This window comes from Onychomys torridus, chromosome 3, assembly GCF_903995425.1.
Source record: "Onychomys torridus chromosome 3, mOncTor1.1, whole genome shotgun sequence".
Classification (NCBI taxonomy): Eukaryota; Metazoa; Chordata; class Mammalia; order Rodentia; family Cricetidae; genus Onychomys; species Onychomys torridus.
In genome coordinates this window covers 40,950,271-40,973,429 of record NC_050445.1, presented here as the reverse complement: position 1 = coordinate 40,973,429, position 23,159 = coordinate 40,950,271, and the positions used below count along the sequence as shown (strand labels likewise).

General features: G+C 46.4%; 2 protein-coding genes across 3 annotated transcripts; both read left to right on the top strand.

Moving 5' to 3' along the window:
- The first annotated feature begins 658 nt into the window (after positions 1-658).
- On the top strand, positions 659-3,413 carry Hilpda (hypoxia inducible lipid droplet associated). Its single transcript, XM_036181573.1, has 2 exons — positions 659-813; positions 2,576-3,413. Exon 2 carries the CDS (start codon positions 2,631-2,633, stop codon positions 2,823-2,825), a length of 195 nt encoding a protein of 64 aa, XP_036037466.1. The 5' UTR covers positions 659-813; positions 2,576-2,630; the 3' UTR covers positions 2,826-3,413.
- Fam71f2 (family with sequence similarity 71 member F2) lies at positions 2,880-22,117 on the top strand. 2 transcript variants are annotated; one of them, XM_036181572.1, is made up of 5 exons: positions 2,880-2,927; positions 14,737-14,918; positions 17,521-17,770; positions 18,456-18,574; positions 20,713-22,117. In XM_036181572.1, exons 2-5 carry the CDS (start codon positions 14,758-14,760, stop codon positions 20,900-20,902), a joined length of 720 nt encoding a protein of 239 aa, XP_036037465.1. In that variant the 5' UTR covers positions 2,880-2,927; positions 14,737-14,757; the 3' UTR covers positions 20,903-22,117. The 2 variants fall into 2 exon arrangements, with proteins under 2 accessions (XP_036037465.1, XP_036037464.1); XM_036181571.1 differs by lacking the exon at positions 2,880-2,927 and adding an exon at positions 11,912-12,189.
- Positions 22,118-23,159: the final 1,042 nt, after the last annotated feature.

Here is a 23,159-nt window from a genome sequence, read left to right as displayed (position 1 = left end):
CTTTTGGGACAACACGTCTGCATTGTCTTGGTTGGGGCTGGAGGGTGAGTAGGTAAGGCAGATCAATTTCCAGGTATGAAGCCTGGACCAAGACCTTCTCTCTCTCTAGTTCACCCTGAAGGCACCTTCAACAGCAAGTACTTTATTTTAAATGAAAGAAAACAAAAAGCATCTAGGAGCCAAAACCCTCACTGGGGACCGGAGCCACTGAGGGCAAAGTGATTTGTCCAAAACACCGTTAAGAGCTACGGCCAACGCTAGGAGAATATTTCACTTTCACTCGGGAGGGTTCGAGGCCAGCCCGGGCTACACGGTGAGAACCTGCTCTAAAAAAGAACCCCTGCAGGGGCCTTCACCCACTACCCGTCCCGAGTGGTGTCACTTCCAGCGTGGCGACGGGGAGGGTGGGGTAAAGGCGCCTTTGGGCGCCCTGGTTGTCTTAGAAGAAGGCCGGCAGGGTTGATCCTCACGCCAGACCCCTTCCGGACAGCAGTGAGTCAACCGCAAGCCGCCTGCTTGCCGCAACTCCCTGCGAACTCCGCGGTGACCCGCCAGGCTGACGCAGGGGTAGGAAGCGCGGACGTGCACCCGGGAAGCGTGCGTGCGGCTTCGGTACGCATGCGCGGTCCCCGAGGGCGGGGCCTCGGCCATAGTGGGCGGGGCCTCGAGGCGTCGGTTTCTCTCTGCTGCTTATTTGTATCCGGAGCGGTGCCTGCGTGGACTTTCCACGCTGCGACTCTGCGGATCTTCCTCCTTAGGCCTGCACGACCTGCTGTGACAGCGAGCAGCCGTCTCCCGACTCTTCCTCCTGAGGTAACTGGTCCAGGACCCTCCAGGCTAGAGGCCAAATCCTGGATCCCTTGCCCTGTGGTCGGTCAGGCTGCCTTTGGGACTGTGTCTCCAGAGCCGCCCTCTTCTCTGCGGATCTATGAACTCCATGGGCCGCCTAGGCTCGCCCACCATGCGTGCCCAAAGCACCCTCATCCTCACCTTTCTAATGTATCTTTTAGAGTGTTGTGTAGTAATGCCCCCCCCGAAGGCTGGGTTCTTGTCTTGTAGGACGACCGCGTGGCCCTAAGTTTCTTCCAGAATGCCTGAATTATTTGAAAGCATTCAAGTATGTTTGGACAAATTAACTTGATTTTTCAGTTATTCTGTGGTTACTGCTTTTTGTTTTGAGGTACTAGAGATTGAACCTAGAATTTTGTATATGCTAAGGTTTATACCACTGGGCCAGCCCTTTTTAATTTGAGACAAGGCTTCACCAAATCCCCCAAAGTAACTTCTAAACTCTCTGTAGCTCAGGCCGCCCATAAACATGCATTCCTTCTGCATCAGCCTCCTTCATAGCTGGGATTACAGGCCTTTGCCACCCTTATCGTTTCTACATATATTGACTTTCAAGACGTTTATAATCAAATGTGTGATACAGTAGACTAATATACAGGTGTTTGTCTTATCTAGCGCGTGTTCTTACTTTTTATTCCTGTGGTGCTGCAGCATGCTAGGCGAGCTCTCTATACCACTGAGTTATATTTTCAGCCTCTTTTTTATCCCCGAGACAGGGTTTCTCTGTGTAGCCCCGGATGTCTTAGAACTTGCTCTGTAGACCAGGCTGGCTTTAGAGCTCTGACTGCCTCTGCTGGGATTAAAGGTGTAAAGTTTGAACTGCCTGGTTCAAACCTCTTTTTACACCTTTTGAGTCAGGATCTCACTAAGTTGCCCAGGCTGGGTTTTAAGTCACTGTGTAGCCCCAGGCATGCACCACCAGCCCCATCTAGCATTTTCGTGTGTGTGTGTGTGTGTGTGTGTGTGTGTGTGTGTGTGTGTGTGTGTGTATTGTGCCTCACGTTGTGTCTGCATGTTTGCTATGCATCAGGGGTTTGTGGTGCCCGTAGAGGCCAGAGATGGTATCAGATTCCCTGGGACTGGAGTTACATATGATTGTGAGCTGCCATGTGGGTGCTGGAAATCAAACTCCAGTTCTGCAAGATCAGCCAGTGCTAACAGCTGAGCCCCATCTCTTCAGTGTGATTTTTCTTATATCTCATTATGTAAAGGGAAGTACTGGCACTGCAGCATAGGTCTGTCCATTGCTTTTGGTAGGAATGGTCTTCAAGAGAAGTACAAGGGGTTGGGGATTTAGCTCAGTGGTAGAGCGCTTGCCTAGCAAGTGCAAGGCCCTGGGTTCGATCCTCAGCTCAAAAAAAAAAAAAAAGTACAAGTAGCTGGATATGTGGGATGTCTCTGTAATCCCAGCACTTAGAGGCACAGACCAGAGGATTGCTTCAAGTATGAGGCTAGCCCGGGCAACAGAGCAGGATTCTGGCAAGAGTGAGGAGTTAAGACAGACAGTTCTACCTGTGCTCTTCCAATTACTCCAGCGTATGGTTTGTTCTTCAGCCGTGGTGTTTGCAGTGCAAACATGCTTGGGGATGGTGCTGTGAGCAGGCATGCAGTGGCCCTGGCTGCCTGGCTGGCAGGGCTTCTCTCGCTCCCAGGAAAATCAGAGTCGAAGGATGCATACACATCCCCAGAGACGAGATTATAGACTCTTTTCCCTCTTTGTTCACAGGTCTCGAAGCAGAAAGCAGCTCCACTTCCCTGCAGAGGAGCTGGACATAGCAGCCATGAAGTATATGGTGAACCTCTATCTGCTGGGGGTCATACTGACCCTGCTGTCCATCTTTGTTAGACTGATGGAGTCGCTGGAGGGCTTATTGGAGAGCCCATTGCCGGGGAGCCCCTGGGTCACCAGAGGTCAGCTGGACAACACAGAGCCTCCCAAAGGCCTACCAGACCATGCATCTAGAGGCGTACAATAAAACCTCCATCCAGAAGTCAGCCGTACTTTGGCACACTAACATCGGCATGTTCAACCAAGTGCTCCATTTCCGAAGAGGCAGCATCGGTGTCTCCAAAGAACTGTTAGTAGGCCTGGAAGGGCCTTTTTTTTTGCATGTTCCTTACCCTGGAAAAGGGCATATTTAATGTAGAGGTGTGAGTGGGTTGTCTGGCTGTGGGTTGGAATCTCTTTCTTCTGACGTTTGCCATATACTTTGCTGTCCTACCGTGTGGCTCTGAGATGGAGGTGTACCAGCTCCAGCTGTTGGGAGATAAAGGGCTCTTGGACATACGTATCTTCTGGTTGGTGTGATACTGAGTCTCTTCCATGAGAGCTGTTTGGACAGCAGTTAAGGGGTTGTGGGTTGGCAATAAGGAGAGAGAGGCTAGAATATCCAGTGTCCAGGTGTGCATTAAGTTCTTCCTCCAATGCAGTGCATGTGCATTTATGTATAATGTCTAAAGAGGGTTGTGGGATGATCAGACCTGCTCAGGGTGTGGGAGATCTGGCCACTATGTGGCTTAAATGAATTTTTCTAATGCAATAAATGTGACTATATATATTTCCACTATGTGTCACGTTGACATGTCTGCCCTTGAAATTATAAGGAAAAGTTTAAATCCTCTATCTTTGAGTAAATCTCTCTCTCTCTCTCTCTCTCTCTCTCTCTCTCTCTCTCTCTCTCCTCATACAGACATGCCTGCCTCTGCCTCCCTGGTGCTGGGATTAAAGGTGTGTGCCACCACGCCTAGCCATTTTTATTTTTGAGATTGTCTCATGTAGCTGAGGCTGGCCTTGACCTCCTGATTCACCTGCTTATACCTAAATTTAGTATTTTCAAACTCAGGAGCAAGACAGTGCTCAAAGCTTTGTTTAGGAATTGAACGTGGTAGTATATGCCTATGATCCTCAGCACTTAGGAAGTTGAGGCATGGGGATTGTTAAAAGTTCCAAGACTGCATAGCAAGACTGAGCTCAAACAACAAAAAAAAATTGTTTAAACATAGACTGGGGGACAGGGCTTTTCAGGTTTGCCCTGTATCAGCCAGTTATAAGAACTATAGCAAGGCTATCACAATTGGCCCTTCATAGCTACCTCCATGGATTCAGCCAGTTGTAGGTTGAGCTTTTGATTATTAGTGCTCAGGATTGAACTTAGGGCTTTGCCTATACTAGGTAAGCACTGTACCACTGAAACTGGTACAGTGGAAATATTTTTTATTTACTTTTATTTTATATGCATTAATGTTTTGCCTGCAGGTTTGTGTCTATGTGAGTGTCAAATCTTGGAGTTACAGATAGTGAGTTGCATGTGGGTTCTGGAATTTGAACCTAGGACCTCTGGAAGAGCAGTCAGTGCCCTTAACCACTGAGCCATCTCTCCAGCCCTGAAAATAGTTTTGTTGTTTTTGTTTTAATTATGTCCATGATGAACTAAACAAGAAATAGAGCAACTACAGTATTTCTATTATATTGGGTACTATAGGTGATTCAGAGGTAAGTGTATGCTAGGATATACTTGAGTCCTTTGGAGATAGTATGCCATTCTATGGAAGAGGACAACGCCCTCTCCCAGCCCTTCCTTGAGTCTAAAAGATACGAGTGTTCCTGCAGGCCTTGCTGTTCTGTTCTCTGCATTGTCTTATCCACCCATGTGACTCTTTAGTTCTGTTTGTGATCCACTAAAATCAGCTACTAAATGTAGCTGATAAGCGACCCAGGCTGGCCTTGAATTTAGAACCCTTCCGCCCTAGCCTCAAGAATCTGGGATTATAGCTACATTGCAGGTGATTGTTTCTGCCCTCCCCTTCACCTTTATTCAACAGTGGAAGAGCGTGGTTCGTTTCGGATCAGTCTCATGACATAGCCCTGTCTAGCCTAGAACTCTCTAGCTCCACAAGTGACCCAGACTGGCCTCCAACACAGAGCCCCATCTGCCTCAAGTGCTGGGATGTGCCATCATGACGGACAAAGAGGGTTCCTCCCTTCCCCCCACACTCCATCACTCCATTCCCTGGCCGTATATCAAAGTGTTCACTTTGCCTCAGGCTACATCATCTAATCTCTATGTTCATTGTTTTAGGAATTTGATTGATTTTGGCCAAAAGAAAGTAATGGAACACAGCCACTTGTTCAACCAGTTCTGCTTTCTGGATGCTCTCAATGAAACTGGCTGATAAACCCTGTTTAGGGATTCAATTTGTGTATTGCTGTGTGGTATCAGTGTATTGCCAAACTCCCCATTCTAGGTACGTGGTACATTTTTCTTAGCCAAAGATTTATTTATTGGGTCTTGCTTTGTAGCTCAGGCTGGCCACAAACTTGTGATTCAGTTGAGGTTTAAAATCTGTTGTCATGCTGGGCAGTGGTGGCACACCCCTTTAATCCCAACACTAGGGATACAGAGGTAGTCGGATCTCTGAATTCAAGGCCAGCCTGGGCTACAGAGTGAGTTCCAGGACAGGCTCCAAATCTATGTGGGGGGGGGGGGGGGAGAAAGATAGGTTGTCACATCTGCTTCTGGGCACATGATAAACTAATCTTGACACTGATGAGGTTACAGAATTGATTTCATTAGTGTCGTTCTGTCAATGTGTTTGGAGGGCTGGTGTGATGTCTTAGCACCAGGTAAAGACACTCATCAACAAGTCAGATGACCGGAATTTGATTTCCGAAACCTACAGAGTGGAGGGAGAGAACTGATTCCCAAGGTGTCCTCTGAAGTCTACTCAAATACTGTGGTATGCTGGCACTCTCCCCCCAAAACACACACACACACACACACACACACACACACACACACATACACACACACACACCCAATGTAAATGAAAAAAATGTAATTGGAGGTCTGGCAAGATGGCACCTGCTGCCTAGCCTGATGACCTGAGTTGGATTCCCCAAGGACCCACGTGATGGAAGGTGAGAGCCAACTCCTGTAAGTTGTTCTTTGGCGTTCACAGATGTGCCCCCTCCATAAATAAATGAATAAATGTACAAGAGAAAAAAATACCAAGTATGCATGCTGGTGCACACCTGCCCTCCATGTAAGCTGAAGTCACACATATCAGCGTTAGTTGGCTTTGGGTGTGTGCACCTATGCACACTAATTTAGAGACAGGGTTTTGCTATCTAGTCTGTACTGACTTTGAATTCTTGGCAGCCCTCCTTGCCTCGGCCTCCTAATTGGTGGGGTCACAAGTGTGTACCCCCATGCCCAGCTAATTCCATTATTTTCATCAGTCAAGGACATATTAGGTCATAATGTAGCAAGACCTGAGTTCCCAAAAGGAAACAGTTGCCTAGACAGTACACCCTTTCCTCCAGGGGAAGGGCCCACACTACTCCTGGTTGGTACTCCTCAATCATCAGGCTGCTGTGGCCCACCCCCATTCCAAATCTGCCAGACTGCTGTTAACCTGGCCTCCTGTTACCATGATGTGTGTGTGTGTGTGTGTGTGTGTGTGTGTGTGTGTGTGTATGTATATATGTAATATATTCAGCCACACTGGTAGAGAAACTTGTGCCTCACCAGAGCTTGTTAAATCTGGACTTGATGTTGTAGGTAAGTGGAATTTTATTTTATTTTTTCCTTTGAAGGAAAGTGTAGTAAGGGTGTCCTGCCTGCAGGAGAGATGTGAGTTGAAGGCCACTAGTGGTAGTCATTGTAGTCTCCAAATATTCCTGCATTCCTTTGTTTGTTTGTTTGTTTGTTTGTTTGTTTGTTTGGAGACAGAGCCTCACTGCGCAGTCCAGAATGGACTCAAATTTACAGAAATCTTGCCTCAGCCTCTTCACTGGAATTACAAGTGAATGCGACCATTCCTGGCTAGAAGCTCACTCCTGACCCCTTGTGGTTTCATGAGGCCATATAACTAATTCTGCTCAATTAGTTCTGAGTAGAAGTAGCACATGTATTCCAGATTGGAACATGTTAAGACTGATTCCATAGTGGAAGCTCCCCCATCCCAGCCCCTCCCCCGTGCTTTGGGAACTAGAATTGATATGTATGGAACTTCTCCATTGGTTTATGCCCTGCAGTGAAGATGCCACAGAGAAAAGCTTCAATTGAACTCTGGAGAAAGAGAAACCAGCATTTACTGTGTGAAGCTATAGAGATCGGAGGAGGGGACGTAAGGACAGCATTGCTACTGCAATGTAGCAGCCTACCTGGACCAACACATTGCACACAGAACCTATGGAATTCTGACCCCATCCTTACTGATCTCCTCCAATGACACATAAGACGTTAGAGGAGAAAGCAGGTTTTTAAAAGAAATCTCATATACGAACTCTGACAGAAATATTTATATAGGACAGAGATACAGGAAGATAATTGTAGTTGTGTGTTAATAAAGAGCCTCTTCTGATTTTTTGTTTGTTTGTTTTGTTTTTCGAGACAGGGTTTCTCTGTGTAACTTTGTGCCTTTCCTAGAACTCACTTGGTAGCCCAGGCTGGCCTCGAACTCACAGAGATCCACCTGCCTCTGCCTCCCGAGTGCTGGGATTAAAGGCATGTGCCACAATTTACCAGCTCTCTTCTGATTTTTTCCCCTGTAGTTTCATGTGTGTGATAAGTGAGCGTGTCTCTGTGTGTGTTCTTGTGTGGGGTGTGGACATGCACATGCCTTGTATGGTTGTCAGGGGACCATCTCACAATGCAGCCTTGTCTCTGCAGCTCATGTAGGCCAAGCAATTTTGATCCCCTTGCCTCTGCTTCTTGAGTAGTAGGGTTACAAGCGTGCACTGAGACCAGCTCAAATGAAGAGATTTGGGGGCCTGCTGAGTTTGGGAAGAAAGTCTCAGTGGTAGGAACACGTGAGCGAAGATATGGCAATGAGCCGAGGCAAAGTACGTGTAGAAAACTCCAACCACTGAGTTTTAAATCTGTTAACTGGAGGTCTGAACTATTGCCATCTAGTGAAGCCAAAAACCATACACTGGAAAAAAGAAGTATCTTCAACAAATGGTGCTGGCATAACTGGATGTCAATATGTAAAAGATTACAAATAGATCCATATCTGTCACCATGCACAAAACTCAAGTCCAAGTGGATCAAAGACCTCAACATAAATCCAGTTACACTGAACTTAATAGAAGAGAAAGTAGGAAGTAGTCTTGAATGCATTGGCATAGGAGATCACTTCCTAAATATAACACCAGCAGCACAGACACTGAGAGCAACGATTAATAAATGGGACCTCTTGAAACTGAGAAGCTTTTGCAGGGCAAAAGACATGGTCAATAAGACAAAAAGACAGCCTACAGAATGGGAAAAGATCTTCACCAACCCCACATCTGACAGAGGACTGATCTCCACAGTATATAAAGAACTCAAGAAACTAGACATCAAAATACTGAACAATCCAATTAAAAAATTGGCTAAACCGAATTCACAAGAGAAGAATTTCAAATGGCTGAAAGAGATTTAAAGAAATGCTCAATATCCTTAATCATCAGAGAAATGCAAATCAAAACGACTCTGAGATACCACCTTACACCTGTCAGAAGGGCTATGATCAAAAGCACTAAGGACAGTCTATATTGGAGAGGATGCAGAGCAAAGGGAACACTCCTCCACTGTTGGTGGGAATGCAAACTTGTACAACCACTGTGGAAGTCAGTATGGCGGTTTCTCAGAAAATTGGGAATCGATCTACCTCAAGACCCAGCCATACCACTCTTGGGCATATACCGAAGAAATGTTCAATCATACCACAAAGACACATGCTCAACTATGTTCATAGCAGCACTATTTGTAATAGTCAGGACCTGGAAACAACCTAGATGCCCGTCAGCTGAAGAATGGATTAAGAAAATGTGGCACATATTGCCATCTAGTGGCTGCTGAGGAAGAAGGGAATGTTGAGCCATATTCAATAGAAAAGGGGGAGAGGTAGGGAGAGGAAGAAAGAAAAAAGTTATTTTCAAATTAACCTGATCAGGTCTGTAAAACTTCCACATTTAGAATAGCGTTAAGGCTAACCCATGAACAGACAGTTCAGATAAGCTCTGAGAGCTGGGGAGTGGCTCAGTGGGTGAAGGTTCTTTACCCGGCAAGTCTGACCACCCAATTTCTGGCCCCAAACACGTATAAAAGCCCGTAGCAGTAGTAGGTGCTTCTGCGATCCCAAGGCCCAGGAGAACTGAAAGAAGCTGGCTGGCTACCTGACCTGGGGTACACCGGGCAGAGAGACCTGGTCTCAAGGTGAAAGGGGAAAGACCAACACCCGAGAGCTGTCCTGAGCTCCACAGACGCCATGTGCACAGCTACATCTCACACAAGAAAACACACACAGACACACTCATTTGTCACACACTTGAAACCAGAGATGAAAAGAAGAAAAGAAAGGAATGCAGGGAAAGAAACGGGGGAAAAGATGTCTGAAGTTGGGTCATAGGTGTTTTCATTGCAATGAAGGTGCCACTGATTTCAGAAATCTCCAGAAGGGGGCTGGCAAATGACTCCGAGGGTAAAGGTACCGCTGCCAAGTCTGACAACCAGTGCAATCTACAGGAAAGAAGGGGAGAATCCACAAATTGTATTCTGACATCTACAAGCGTGCCCAGTACATGTGTATTCCAACAGAAAACATGCTTTTTTTTTTTTTTTTTTTTTTTTTTTTTTTTTTGCGCCTGTCCTGGAACTCGCTCTGTAGACCAGGCTGGCCTCGAACTCACAGAGATCCACCTGCCTCTGCCTCCTGAGTGCTGAGATTAAAGGCGTGCACCACCACCGCCTGGCGAAAACATGCTTTTTAAAAACTGCCCACCCTGTTTAATGATGCAATAAACCCATCCCAACCCCCACCAGCATTTTTTGGTTCCTTCCAATTCATTCTTTTATTTCTATAGAATGTTCCAGCACACTCTATAATTTTTTATTTCTGCCTGAATCCCATTGCAAAAAGCTTTTAGGGCCGGAAATGGTAGTGCACATCTTTAATCCCAGCACTCAGCAGAGGCAGACAGATGTCTGTGAGTTCAAAGCCAGCCTGGTCTACATAGTGAATTCCAGGACAGCTAGGGCTGCACAGTAAGACTCTATTTCAAACAACCAAAAATAGATGTAAATAAATAGTGAGAGTCTGTCTCTGTGGTTGAATACTTGCCTAGCAAGTGCAAAGCTCTGAGTATAGTCCTCAGTACTGAAAAAACAGCTTTTGTTTTGTTAATGTATCCCAAGCATCCACAATACTGTCTAGCACATAGTAGGTGCTCACTAAATATTTGTTGCATGAACAAATCTCACCTTGGTGATGAAAAGATGTAGTGTAAACAGGATGGCCACTTCAGCTTTACGGTGATATAAAAATTTATGTGGTCTGTGTGTTATATGCATCTTGATGCTGAATCCATGAACATAGTATGTTTCTCTTTCTGTGGTTAATAAGGAATTGAGTGTCTATTCATGCCTAGCAGTGGTTCCTTCTCTTTTCTTCCTTTTTGTTGCAAGAAAGGAAGTAGTTTATTATAGGAGTGGGAGGGGAGAAGATAAGTGTGCCCAGCCAGAGAGCAAGAAAAGGGAGAAGGGCTGAAGCGAGGTGCCATGATCTTCTCTGGGTCTCTAACACAGCACCCCCCTTCCCCTAAGTTCCTGTAAAACTGGCTTTTCAGAGCATGTTCTCTTGGCTGAATGGAGCTCAGGTACACTAAGTGCTCTCTGTCTGCTTTTTGGTTTTGTTTTGAGACATAGCCTCACTGTGTAGTACAGGTTGTCCTCAAATAAGTAACCCAGGCTGGCCACACACTCCAGTCTGAGCTTTCTAGGTGCTGAGATTACAGGAGTGAGCATCACTCTGAAATCAACTGCTGAAACTCGTATTTTTTGACAAGTTGTTTTTATTTTACTAAATTCCTAACACACCCAGTCTAGACATTTTACAATTTCTTTGATGACGTATTATTTTTAAAATGTGTTTTATTGGCCAGATGCAGTGGCCTTTAGTTCAAGCATTTGGGAGGCAGAGGTAGGTAGGTGGCTTTCTGTGAGTTTGAGGCCAGCCTGATCTACTCAATTCCAGGGCAGCTAGGGCCACCTAGTGAGACCCTGTCTCACTAATATGATGAAAAGAAAAGGTGTTCATTTATAAATATTTTGAAGTCCGCCCCACAAAGAAGTTTTTCTAGGGTTCACAGCGACATGGTTGGGAAAAAAGAGCAGTATGGCCCTGACAGAATCATGAAATGGTCTGTAGTTTTTCATTAAGCTTTTCTGAATGAGATCTAAGCTGGCCTCAAACTCCTGGGTTCAAACAATCCTCCTGCCTCAGCCTCCCGAGTACTTGATACCATAGGGGCACACTTCCAACCCCGCTCTTTTGCTGGCCCATTTTGAGCTGGCTTCAACAGACACACTGCCAGGTCATTGCTTCTTCCTTTGTTCACTCGTTATAAATAAATAACAACCTGGTTATTATTTTTTAACATCTCACTTTCCCCATAAGAAGGGGTAGAGAAAATTAATTCCCTTTCTCCCACCCTTCCATTTTCCTGGGCAGGTCAGAGCCCGACTTTATTTTTCAATCACATTTAGTTATTTTTATTGTGTGTATGTGTGCGTGTGTGTTTGGACACCTGCATGCAACTGTGCACACGGAGGTCAGTCATGACAGAGCCAGTGCTCTGCTTCTATCGTGTGGCTCTCAGGGATCAAATGCTGATCCTCAGGCTTGGTGGCAAGCCCTCTAACCTGCTGAGCCCTCCTGCAGGTCCCCAGAGTCTGACTCTAGGTAAACACTTTGAACTTACAAAGAGCTCTTGTGTGTAGCTTCCAGTGATGAGAGAGGGTCAAAGCCTGCGATTTTCCCAGAGACCTTCACTGGGGGGCCTGGCTAGTTCACCATCTTGGCAAACTCTTCAGAAGGTCATTCTCCTCGGGCTTGGGGTGAGGGCGAATGTTTAGAACCTGGGGTTTTTCTGCTGGTTTGCAGTCACCGCATAGTCCTGCACATCCTGTTCCGGCCCCCTTCTCCCTTTCCCTGTTGTTAGCCATCACATTCCTTGATGTCATTCCTGCCATTGTGAGCTGACAGGCCCTCAGGGCTCTGGTGGACATGGTCAACCATAAGCAAGCAGGGAACTGGAGCTGGGGAGGTCAGGGGAGCAGAGGCCCCACCAACACCTTGGAGTTGGGCTGGGTCTGTGTGGAGCCCCAGAGATGTTCCCCAGCCCATCCTTTTTAAGAACCAATGAGTAAAATCAGGGGCCTCCCCCATGCCGCCAGGGACCCGGGCCCTGGCGTGGATCTTGGAGTAGAGGATGGCCTTCTCTGTCAACTAATTCATTCTCCAGAGTTCAACTTGTTCTCTGACTCAGTGGTGTTTGAAAGCACCTTTATCCAGGTATGTCGTGCATCTCAAGGGTGAGAGTCTTCCCCTTTCCACGGCCTGTTCTCACTGGTCAGTAAGAAGATGGACACAGATAGTTCTGGGGCAGGGGTGGGTGGGGGAGGCCCAAAGCCAGAGTAAACCAGAGGGTCTAGGTCCCAAGGTCACTTCCCTGTGTGCCTGTAGTGTGAGGGAATTCCCTGTAGACTATGCAAAGAGTCCAGTAGTGCTCTGGCACAAGAAAGGAGGTTGTTTGTTTGTTCATTTGTTTGTTTGTTTGGATTTGTTGTTGTTGTTCATTTGTTTTGAGACAGGGTCTCACTGTGTAGCCTTGGCTGGCCTAAAGCTATGAAGACCAGGCTGGCCTCAAACTCATAGAGATCCTCCAGCCTCTGTCTCCTAAGTGCTGGTATTAAAGGTGTGAGTCACTACACCCAACCTAAGCATCTTTTTAAAAGTTTTTTTTTTAAAGATTTTTTAATTTTTAATTGTGTGTATCTGTACACATGGGTGCAGTACCCTAGGAGGTCAGAAGAGGACATCAGATCCCCTGGAGCTGGAGTTACAGATGCTTGTAAACTGCCTGACTGGGAGGCTGGAAACTGAGCTCCAGGTTCCCTATAAGAACAATAAACATTCTTAATGGCCAAGCTGCTTCTTTATCCCTGAAAGGAGCCTCATAGTGTAAAAGGAACTCCACTCAACCATTATCAGTGGTAACTGTCTAAGCAAGCTCTGTCTAAGACCATTTGGATCAGCAATGAATGATCACAGACACCCAGGGCATTCTTTCTGGACTCTGGCCGTTGAAAACGGTGTGCCAGACAGCAGGGCTTCCTCAGCCATTCTTTGTGGGTATTGCTGTGGTTTTGGTAAGAAAAAGAGCAGGCAGAGGGGCTTGAAAGTGCCCAGGTTAAGGTGGAGAGCCTGGGTAGAATCAAGGATCTGATGTCAGGAACCCACCAAAATGATGTGGGAAAAATGCCGGGGAACTGTAGAGGAGATGGTGAGTACTTTTCCAGGTGGGTCTGGGAATCAAATCTGAGGCTCTCACAGCAGTGAGCTACTTCCCAGCATGGTCTCAGTTTGGGGAAACTATGTTCAGGGTTCCTGATACTCCATTTTCCTGTGCTGCCCCAGGTAGACACTTAGGTTCCTGGAGATGAGCTAGGAAGTCTGGGGTGAGGGAGCAGGAGTGTGGGATCCAGACCTTTCTAGTCGTCCCTCTTTGTGTGTGGGATCTTGACAGCGGATGTGTTCTCTTATTTTGTTCTGTGATCGATCTAGCGTTGAGGCTATGGAGATTCTCTGAATGGGTTCAACATGACCCAAGAGAGACTCACTTTTACTTAAAGTGATTCACTCCTCAGTTGGTTCCATTTCTTCCTGTCTCCTCTGTCCCCTGTCACCCTCTGGCCATCCCAAAACAGGACTAGTTCCAGCATTTATTGAGCACTTCCTGGCAGTGAATACTGTCCTCTGTTTTGTGGGAACTGCGGATTCTATTTCATAGCATGGGCCCTAAAAAATGTCACTTTTTCTCTCCCCAAAATCAGATTTTTGTTCGCTTGTTTTTGTTTTTTGAGACAGGGTTTCTCTGCATAGCCCTGGCTGTCCTGGAACTTGCTTTGTAGACCAAGCTGGCCTAGAACTCACAGAGATCCACCTGCCTCTGCCTCCCAGGCACTGGGATTAAAGGTGGCGAGAATTCATTTATTTTTCTTGAAGCATTACTTAGGCTGGTAGGAATCAATTTCAGTCCTCCTTGGGGTTCCCCCTTTTCCCTGGTCCCCATGCATAGTTGTCAGAGCTGTCTAGATCACTAGGAGAAAGCTGCTGGTCTTGGGAACACAAGCATCTCTACATGGTATCTATGGCTCCTTAATGGTCACAGCTTCCATGCTTTTCTGGTGTGAGCTGAGACAATGCCCGAGTGCTGGGCATCCACTGCTCCTGCCCTGCCCTGCCCTGCCCCCGGGTACTTCGGGAAGCAGAAGAGGTCCTTCTGAAGTCTGAGACCCTGCGACATGCTGCCCGCTCTTATCTGAGAGAAGCTCCCCTGGCTCCCTGCACTGGAGCTTCCCGGGTCTTTCCCACTCTGCTCTCTTCTTGTAGAACTGGCTTCCCTTCCAGGCCATTAGAAAGCTCTGCTGGTTTCTCTGTCCCAGGGAGGGAAGTGTCAAATTCCCAGTGCCACTCAGTTTTTTCTCTTAGGAAACATCTTTCTGGGTTTTTGTTTGTTGTTTTGAGACAGGGTCTCATGTAGCGCAGGCTGCCCTCTAACGCCATATGAAACCAGGAATGACCTTGAAGTCCTGATTTTCCTGCCTCAATTCCCAAGTGACTAGGGTGCCTTTTCAAAGTTAGATGTGTTTCTCTACGCAAAGCAGTACCACATGGGGTTGTCGTTGCCCACAAACTATGTCTGGGAGACCAACGAAAGGGGCCAGTAGCAGGTGATGGTGCACCTCACCAGGCTGAAGTGGCCCTCTCTGCTGTCTGTATCCTTCCATCCCTTGTCTCTATCTCTTTCTGACCCACGTGTCTGGGGTTGGTTTCCAGGTCACTAAACAAGGACACTGGATGGATGCCTATGAAAGATCGGCCACTGTGATCCTTGGGGTAACCTCTTCAGTGCCCTCCCTGCCACTCCCCAATGTCCTCCTAATGGCCAACCTCACCTGGCCTCATGGTCCGCTTTCCACCAGCAGCACCCCTGGTGCCCCCGTCATCACTCTCAGCAGGTAAAGGCTGGAGGGAGGAGCCGGGGCTTGGGGTGATTGACAGGCATTGCGTACTACGCAGGTGGGCTTCAGACCGGAGGAAAGGGCAGTCTTCATAAGCTCTGCACAGCCATCCACCCCCTCGCTTAATGCATGTTTGCTTAGTGTCGTTTTGCAACAAGTGTGGTGCTTCAGAGCAGGGTGCTGCCCAGTTCCTGTTGCCAGCTCAGCGTCTGAGGAACTTTGCTTCACTTTATTTTTATTTTTCAGGTTTGGTTGTGGGTTTTTTTGTTTGGTTGTTTGTTTGTTTTTATTTTTGTTTTTGAGATAGAGTCTCCCTATGTAAGTCTGGCTTGCCTGGAACTCATTGTCTAGACCAGGCTATCCTAGAATTCATGGAACACCAGCCTTGGCTTCCTTGTATTTAGTCAGTGTAGATGTGGGGGATTTTCAAAGAGAAGATGGAGATTTTCTTTTTAAAGACAAGAACTAATGAAAAGTTAGCTTTGTTTTTCTTTTTTCTTCTCTCTCTCTCTCTTTCTCTCTCTCTCTCTCTCTCTCTCTCTCTCTCTCTAACTTTTAGGAGTTGCTTCTCTCCCTCTACTATGTGTTCTGGGGATTGAACTCATGTCATTAGAGTTAACCACAAGCACCTTTATACCCTTGGGGCCATCTCGCCAGCCCAAAGATGGAGATATTAAAATCAAATAGGACTATGAGATATTGAGATTGAAAAAAAAAGATATTGCAAATCCCAGCATGGTGAGCCTGTCTCAAAAAAGGGTATGGGGCATTGGGAGAGATGACTCCATGGGTAAGAGACTTGCTGCTCTTCCTGAAGTTCTGAATTCAGTTCCCAGCACCTACATCAGGCAGCTTACAACCACCTGTAACTCTGACACACACTTTTAACTTCCAAAGATACCTACATATATGTGGTGTTCACACACACACACACACACACACACACACACACACACACACAAATAATAAATCTTAAAAGAAAAAGAGGAATTTGGAGAGATGGCTCAGAGGTTAAAAACACTGGCTGCTCTTCCAGAGGTCCTGAGTTCAATTCCCAGCACCACATGGTGGCTCACAACCATCTGTAATGAGGTCTGGTGCCGTCTTCTGGCCTGCAGGTATATGTGCAGGAAGAACACTGTATACATAATAAAAAAAATTTCTAAGAAAAGAAAAGAAAAAGAGCCAGGTGGTGGCGGCGTATGCCTTTAATCCCAGCACTCAGGAGGCAGAGCCAGGTGGATCTCTGTGAGTTTGAGACCAGCCTGGCCTACCAAGTGAGTTCCAGGAAAGGTGCAAAACTACACAGAGAAACCCTGTCTCAAAAAAACCAAAAGAAGAAAAACTGTAGCTCAGTTGGTAGAGTGTAGGCCTGGCACACACAAAGCTCTAGGTTTGCCCCCCAGCACTGCCTAAACTGAGCACCATGATACAAACTTTCATCCCAGAACTTGGGAGATGGAGATAGAGAATCAAAGGAAAAAAATAGAAAAACATAAAGCCTCAATATATACGAGACATCCACCTTTCTGATTCAAGGAATCAAAGATGAAAAGCTTAGAAATGAGTTAAGAAATCTTTGTTCTAATTCCCACTTATGAAGATTTCAACTTGAGCAAACCTTGAGCTTTTTAATTTGGGTTTTGTTTTTTGAGACATGTTCTCCTGTAGTTAATGCTTGCCTCACACTGGGTAGCTGAGGGTAGCTTTAAATGCCTATCCCCCTGCCTTAGCCTCCCAAGTGCTAGGGTGACCACTGTGCCTAACCCGATGTGCATGTACGTTCGAGAACGTGTGTGTGTGTGTGTGTGTGTGTGTGTGTGTGTGTGTGTGTGTGTGATGTTGGATATGTGCAAGCATGTGTGTGTTCATGTCAGAGTGCAAGGCCAGAGGATGTGTTGGATGTCCTGCTCTGACATATTCTGCCGGATTCCCATGAGATACTCTCTCACTGAAGCTGTAACTCACTGGCTTGGCTAGGCTGGCTGCCAGTGAGCTCTCAGGATCTACCTGTTTCAGCATCCAAACCTGAGGTTGTAGACCCGTGTGACAGCACCTGACCTTTTTCCTTTTTTTTTTTTTTTTTTTTTTTTTTTTTTAGCTGAGGATCGAACCCAGGGCCTTGCGCTTGCTAGGCGAGCGCTCTACCACTGAGCTAAATCCCCAACCTGTCTTTTTCCTTTTAAACATGCTCGCTGGAGATTCAAACTCAGTCCTCATGCCCGCACAAGTACTTTTATCTACTGAGTCACCTCCCCATTCACTCACCAAACTTTTCCAAGCTTCCGTTACAAAATCTGAAATATATAATTAATAATATTTATCTTTCCCTCATCAAAGAGTTTTTATGAGAATTGAGATATTATGTACCAATAGCGGTAGTAGTGATTGATGTGGGCAGATTATTTTTATTTAATTTTTTGAGACAAAATCATGTAGTCCAGGCCCTCAGGTCCTGCGTTGGGATCAAGTGTTGGGATTTGGATATACACTGCTGTGCCAGGAACAAAGACCCTGCAAACAATTAGAACAGGAGCTGTCTCCTGCCAGCACCCTCCAGCAGGGGGCACCAACACTCACATTTGCTGATTATGCCCAGGATCCTTCCCCTGAAGTATGTGGAGCTACAAATCTATGACCGGGCCCAACGCATTCTTCGGGTTAGGACAGTGACAGAAAAGATCTACTACCTGAGGCTCCACGAGAAACATCCACAGGCTGTGTTTCAGTTCTGGATCCGCCTGGTGAAAATTTTGCAGAAAGGTCTGTCTATCACCACCAAAGACCCGAGGATCCAGTTCACTCACTGCTTGGTGCCCAAGATACCCAACTCCTCCATTGAAACAACAGTAAGTGGGCATGCCCCCCAGCATCTGCAGAAAAATAAACAGAGAAATGTATCTCCATGGACAAACTCACTCACACAGAACGTTCACCTATGCAAATGGACACTTGGCCTTTCATGTATGCAGGGCCATGAATCCACTCAATACCTTGTTGATTAGACTGGGCTGGAATTCACGACGTAGCCCAAGTTGCCCTCACACTTTCTACTCCTCTCCTGCCTTCGCCTCCCAAGTGCTGGGGTTGCAAGTACACACCACTACACTGAGCTCCCCCCACTACACTGAGCTCCCTCGAGGCATGAGGTCTTCCCTGGACCTGCCCAGTGCGGAAGCACAGGTGGGGAGCTTGCTAGATGATTGCTCCAAATGTGAGCTCTTAAAGATGAAAGCTTTTCCCGCTTTCAGTAAGGTGTGTGTTTTGGTAATCGCTGCTTTTAGAGATCAGCTGCTCTAAGGTCCATATCTCACCCTCTGGAGAGCATAGCCTCCACAGCACATCAGGGCAAGTTGTCGTGTTGCTGGAAGCCCTATGACTGGCCCAGCAATATTGTGACTTAATGCTTACAGAACGGGTCCTTAGGCCTGCTCTGTGAAACTGGGGTCCCGCAGATTCCTTCAGGGCCAGGAAGAGCATGAATGAATGCTCAGTTAACAGCAGAGCCCTCTGACTTGCATTTCCCCCACACAGCCTGCAAGCAGCCTGCCGTCATCTTCCCAGGCCAGCGAGACCATCATGCTGCTGGCAGCCGAGCAGACCAGCGGCAGTCTCTTAGGACTCTCGGAAAGATACAAGCTCACAGGAGACAGGTGAGTCCTGTGTTGTCGGCTCCAGCAACCCTCGCCCTAGCCTGGACTCATGGGACCTATGACACCCTCTGACAGCTCTGGTCCTTTTTATCTAGATAGCCAGCCACACTACTTTGTCCCTAAACTTGGTTGCAAGCTTATGTTTGAAAACAGCTTCTGTGGCATTCAGACATCTGAATGTTCATTCCATAGATAAACTCCACTGTTTTCCAAATGGCAGATACACAATAAAAGGAATGAAAAAATGGGTAAATTAATTCAAAGAAATGTAAGTTAGTAAATAAGTCAGTTAGCTACTGACTCGCTAATCTCAGCTCACAGAGACCTCTTGGCTGAGCCTCTGAATGGCCAGTGACCCTAGCTCCAAGTTTTAACAAATTCCCCTCCAAGCAGCCACAGACTGAACCCCCATGTTCAGGGCAAGTATTACTTGTATGTTGCCCTCAACACATAATTTGTTTTTTAAATTTCTTTGTGATTTTTTTTCCAGTGGGAGGAGTTTTTTATTGTCTTGATTTAAAAGCTACCTCTCTGGACAGTCCCTTCAGGACATGGCACCCTTTTAGAAAAGAAAAGCTGGTCCTTTCAGAATGCAGAAACAGCCTCGCTTTTGAAGTTAAAATGTCTGGTGCCTGATCATTCCTTGTTGATACTTTTCAACCTGGCCCCTCTCCTTCTCTGCTTTTTCCTTCCCCTCCCCCACGAGCTTCTTGTTACCCTGAATGGCCTCAAATTCACTATAAACCCAAGGGTGACTTCAAACTCCTGAGTCTCCTGCATCTGCCTCCTAAGGGCTGGGGTTGGAACCCAGGGCTTCAGGCATGGCAGTGGAAGACTGCCCACTGAGCCACACCCCCATTCCTGCCTCCTTTGTTTTGTTTGCTTGTTTTCTTTTACTTCACTCTACAGCTCTGAATAGACTTGAACTTGCTGTAATCCTCCTGCCTCAGCCTCCAAAAAAAAAAAAAAATTCCTTTCTTTGGAGCTGGAATGATGGATCATCGGTTAAAAGCACTGGCTGCTCTTCCAGAGGATTCAGGCTCAATTCCCAGCACACACATGGCAGCTCACAGCTGTCTGTAACTCTAGTTTCAAGTGATCCAACACACTCTTCTGGCCTCATCAGGCACAAGTGGTGAACAGACATTCATGAAAACAAAACACCCATACACACAAAATAATAAAAATATTTCGCCGGGCAGTGGTGGCACACGCCTTTAATCCCAGCACTCGGGAGGCAGAGCCAGATGGATCTCTGTGAGTTTGAGGCCAGCCTGGGCTACCAAGGGATTTCCAGGAAAGGCACAAAGCTACACAGAGAAACCTTGTCTCAAAAAACAAAACAAACCAGACAAAAAATTTTATTGTTCTTCCTAGTAGGAAGTGGGGTCATCACCTGCTCTTTCCATTTCCTAATTTAAGTTGATTTTTCCTCTTAGAAGCTTTCATGGGTTATTTTGTTGTTTGGAGTTTTTTTTGGTTATGGTTTTTAGACAGGAGATGACTGTGAACTACTGATGCCTCCTGTCTCCACTTTCCAATCACAGAGTTACAGGAGTGCATTAACAGACCGATGTTTGGGATTTTTGTTTGTTGGTTTTGGTTTTGAGACAGTGTTTCACTGTTTAGCTCTTGGCTGGCTTGGGACTCACTATGTAGACCAGGTGAGCCTTGAACTCACAAAGAGCTGCTTGCCTCTGCCTCTTCAGTGCTGGGACTAAAGTCTTGCACCACCAGGCCCTGCATGGTTTGTTTTTGTTTGTTTTCTTTTTTCTGAGACAAAAATCTCACTGTGTAACTCAGGCTGGCCTCTGGCAGAGAAATATGTGCTCTTAACCACTGAATCTCTCTCCAGACTTTAAAAAATAGTTTATTTGAGCATATATATATATATTTTTTAATGTGTATGGATGTTTTGCCTGAAGTGCCTGTGGGGACCAGAAGAGGACATCAGATCCCCTAGAATTTTTGAGTCATAGACAATTGTAAGATGCCATATAGGTGCTGGGAACCAAGCTTAGGTCCTCTGGAAGAGAAGCAAGTGCTCTTAACTGCTGAGCCATTGTGGAGTCTAACAATATTTTCTTTCTTTTCTGTTGCTTCCTATGACCTGGGACCCACTCTCTGGACTCCCACAGACACACTGATACTGCCACAGTAACAGACAAACCCAAGAGATGCAAGACACCCACACTGGTGGCATCTTCAATTAATATGCCCATGAGAGCTACTTTGACCCACAGCCTCTGGGAACAAGAGGACCCAAATGAGAACTTCCTTCAGGTTCCGGTAGCCAGCTCCCTAGGCGAGAACTTTTTGGGACCTTAACACATAGCCAGACGAGTGTCAGTCCTGTCTTCTATGCCTCGTATAATGCTGCTTCCCACAGTGGGCCAAGGACCATGGGAGAGACGAGATGGTGCTTACGCCAAGACGCTCCTCTACTTCCATCAATAAATCTCCAATCGAGTCTTCGTTGTTGCAAGTTGTGTTGGGGGTGGGGAGATCTGGGTAGCTGGCTAAGAGCTGGCTGGAAATCGACGGTCACTCCTCAGAAAAATAAATGGAAAGGAAGCGGTCACCTGCTAGAAAGCCTGAAGCATCTAAACCAAGCTGATACATCCAGTGCAAAGGAAATGGCCCCTGGAGAGAACTCTAACCTCTGTTATCAAGGAGATAGTGTGGGACACAGAGATGGGACTTTGGTATACAGAAATCCTGAGCATGATGGCAACCAGCTAGGAGATAACTTCATCCATCTTAAATAAAAAATCAAGGGTTCATCTCTCAACTCCCTGTGTTAGGGTAGAAGCCCAACAGCATGCCCTTGGCCATGAACAAGTGGGTTACTAACGGAGACGTGTCTTCTGGTAAGGGTGGTGGTGGTCACTCCTCATCAAAGAAATTCAGACTGCCTTGACTGTTCACTCCTGGGACCTAGTGAAAGCAAGCTGGGAGATCTTGTGTCTTTCAGGTTTCTGAGCAAATATCCTTAATTGTGTAAGGGATAATCAAAACTATTCTCACCTCCTAGACCATTAGGAATATTTACCCAGAATATACCACCATAATATCCAATAAGTGTTGTGGGATATTTTGATCGTGCTGTGACGCTCCAGAGGCCAATAAAGTTTACCTGGAATCCGGGTGGAGCCAGTGACTAGTGGACTAGAATTGGCCATAAAGAAGCCAGCAGTTTAGATAGAGAAGATGCACAGGAAGGAAAGGGCGGGGACTAGAGTTTGAGCTTCCTTTTGGTTCCTGGACAAGGGAAGAGACTGGTCTCTTGCGCGGTGTCTGTCACTGGCCAAAAAGCAAGGTCAGCTGGTTGCTTTTCGGCTTCTCTAACAGGTTTTCATCCCGATATCTGACTTCCAAGTCTTTCTTGGTAAATAAAATGATAGAGACAGTTTAAACCTACACATGGCAGTCATAGTTAGTGCCCAGCACAGCCTGAGAGGTGGTTGGGGTGCTGAATGTGGCCCGCAGACAATAGTCAAAATATCAGTAGGTTCATAGGCAGCTGCTAAGCTGACAGAAAAACAAATAAGTATTTTTTTAAAGATTTATTGATTTATTAATGTATACAGTCTGCCGGTATGTCTGCAGGCCAGAAGAGGGCACCAGATCTCATTCCAGATGGTTGTGAGCCACCATGCGGTTGCTGGGAATTGAACTCAGGACCTTTGGAAGAACAACCAGTGCTCTTAACCTCTGAGCCATCTTTCCAGCCCACAAATAAGTATTTATGACACCTCTGTTTGGTGCCTTGTTTGGTGTGTGGTGTTGAGCTCATCAGAAAGAATAAGAGAGAAGGAGAAGTTTCCTGTTCTTGGAGACAGCTTGGTGCAGCTACTGAACTCTGTTTTAAAGATAAGGGAAGGCCATTAATGTTGACATGATGTTTATGCCACTCGGTCCCTAAATAAAAGTTGGAGGACCTCCTTTTTGTATCTCATATCCTGTGTGATGGCAGGAGGAAGAACAAGGCTGTTCCCTTCCAGGAAGGCTTGGTTAATCTGAGGAGTAAATCTTGGCAGGATTGGGTTATGCGAGATACTGAGAGGCTATCTAGTGCCTGTGGCTTTCTTTCTCCCTCCATGAGGAACAAGCACACCAAATTTCCTTTGAACATGGTTATAGCTAGTTTCTTGTCAGCTTGACCCAAGCTAGAGTCACACGGGACAACAGGACTGCAAAAGAGAAAATGCCTCCATCAGATTGGCCTGTGGTGATTTTTTTTTTTCTCTGTGGGGCATTTTATTGATTAATGGTTGGTGTGGGAGGGCCCAGCCCACAGTGGGTGGTGCCACCCTTGAGCAGGTTGTATAAGAAAGCAGGCTGCCGGGTAGTGGTGGCGCATGCCTTTAATCCCAGCACTCGGGAGGCAGAGCCAGGTGGATCTCTGTGAGTTCGAGGCCGCCCTGGGCTACCAAGTGAGTTCCAGGAAAAGGCACAAAGCTACACAGAGAAACCCTGTTTCGAAAAACGAAAAAAAAAAAAAAGAAGAAAGAGAGGGAGGGAGGGAGGGAGGGAGGGAGGGAGGAAGGAAGGAAGAAAGAAAGAAAGAAAGAAAGAAAGAAAG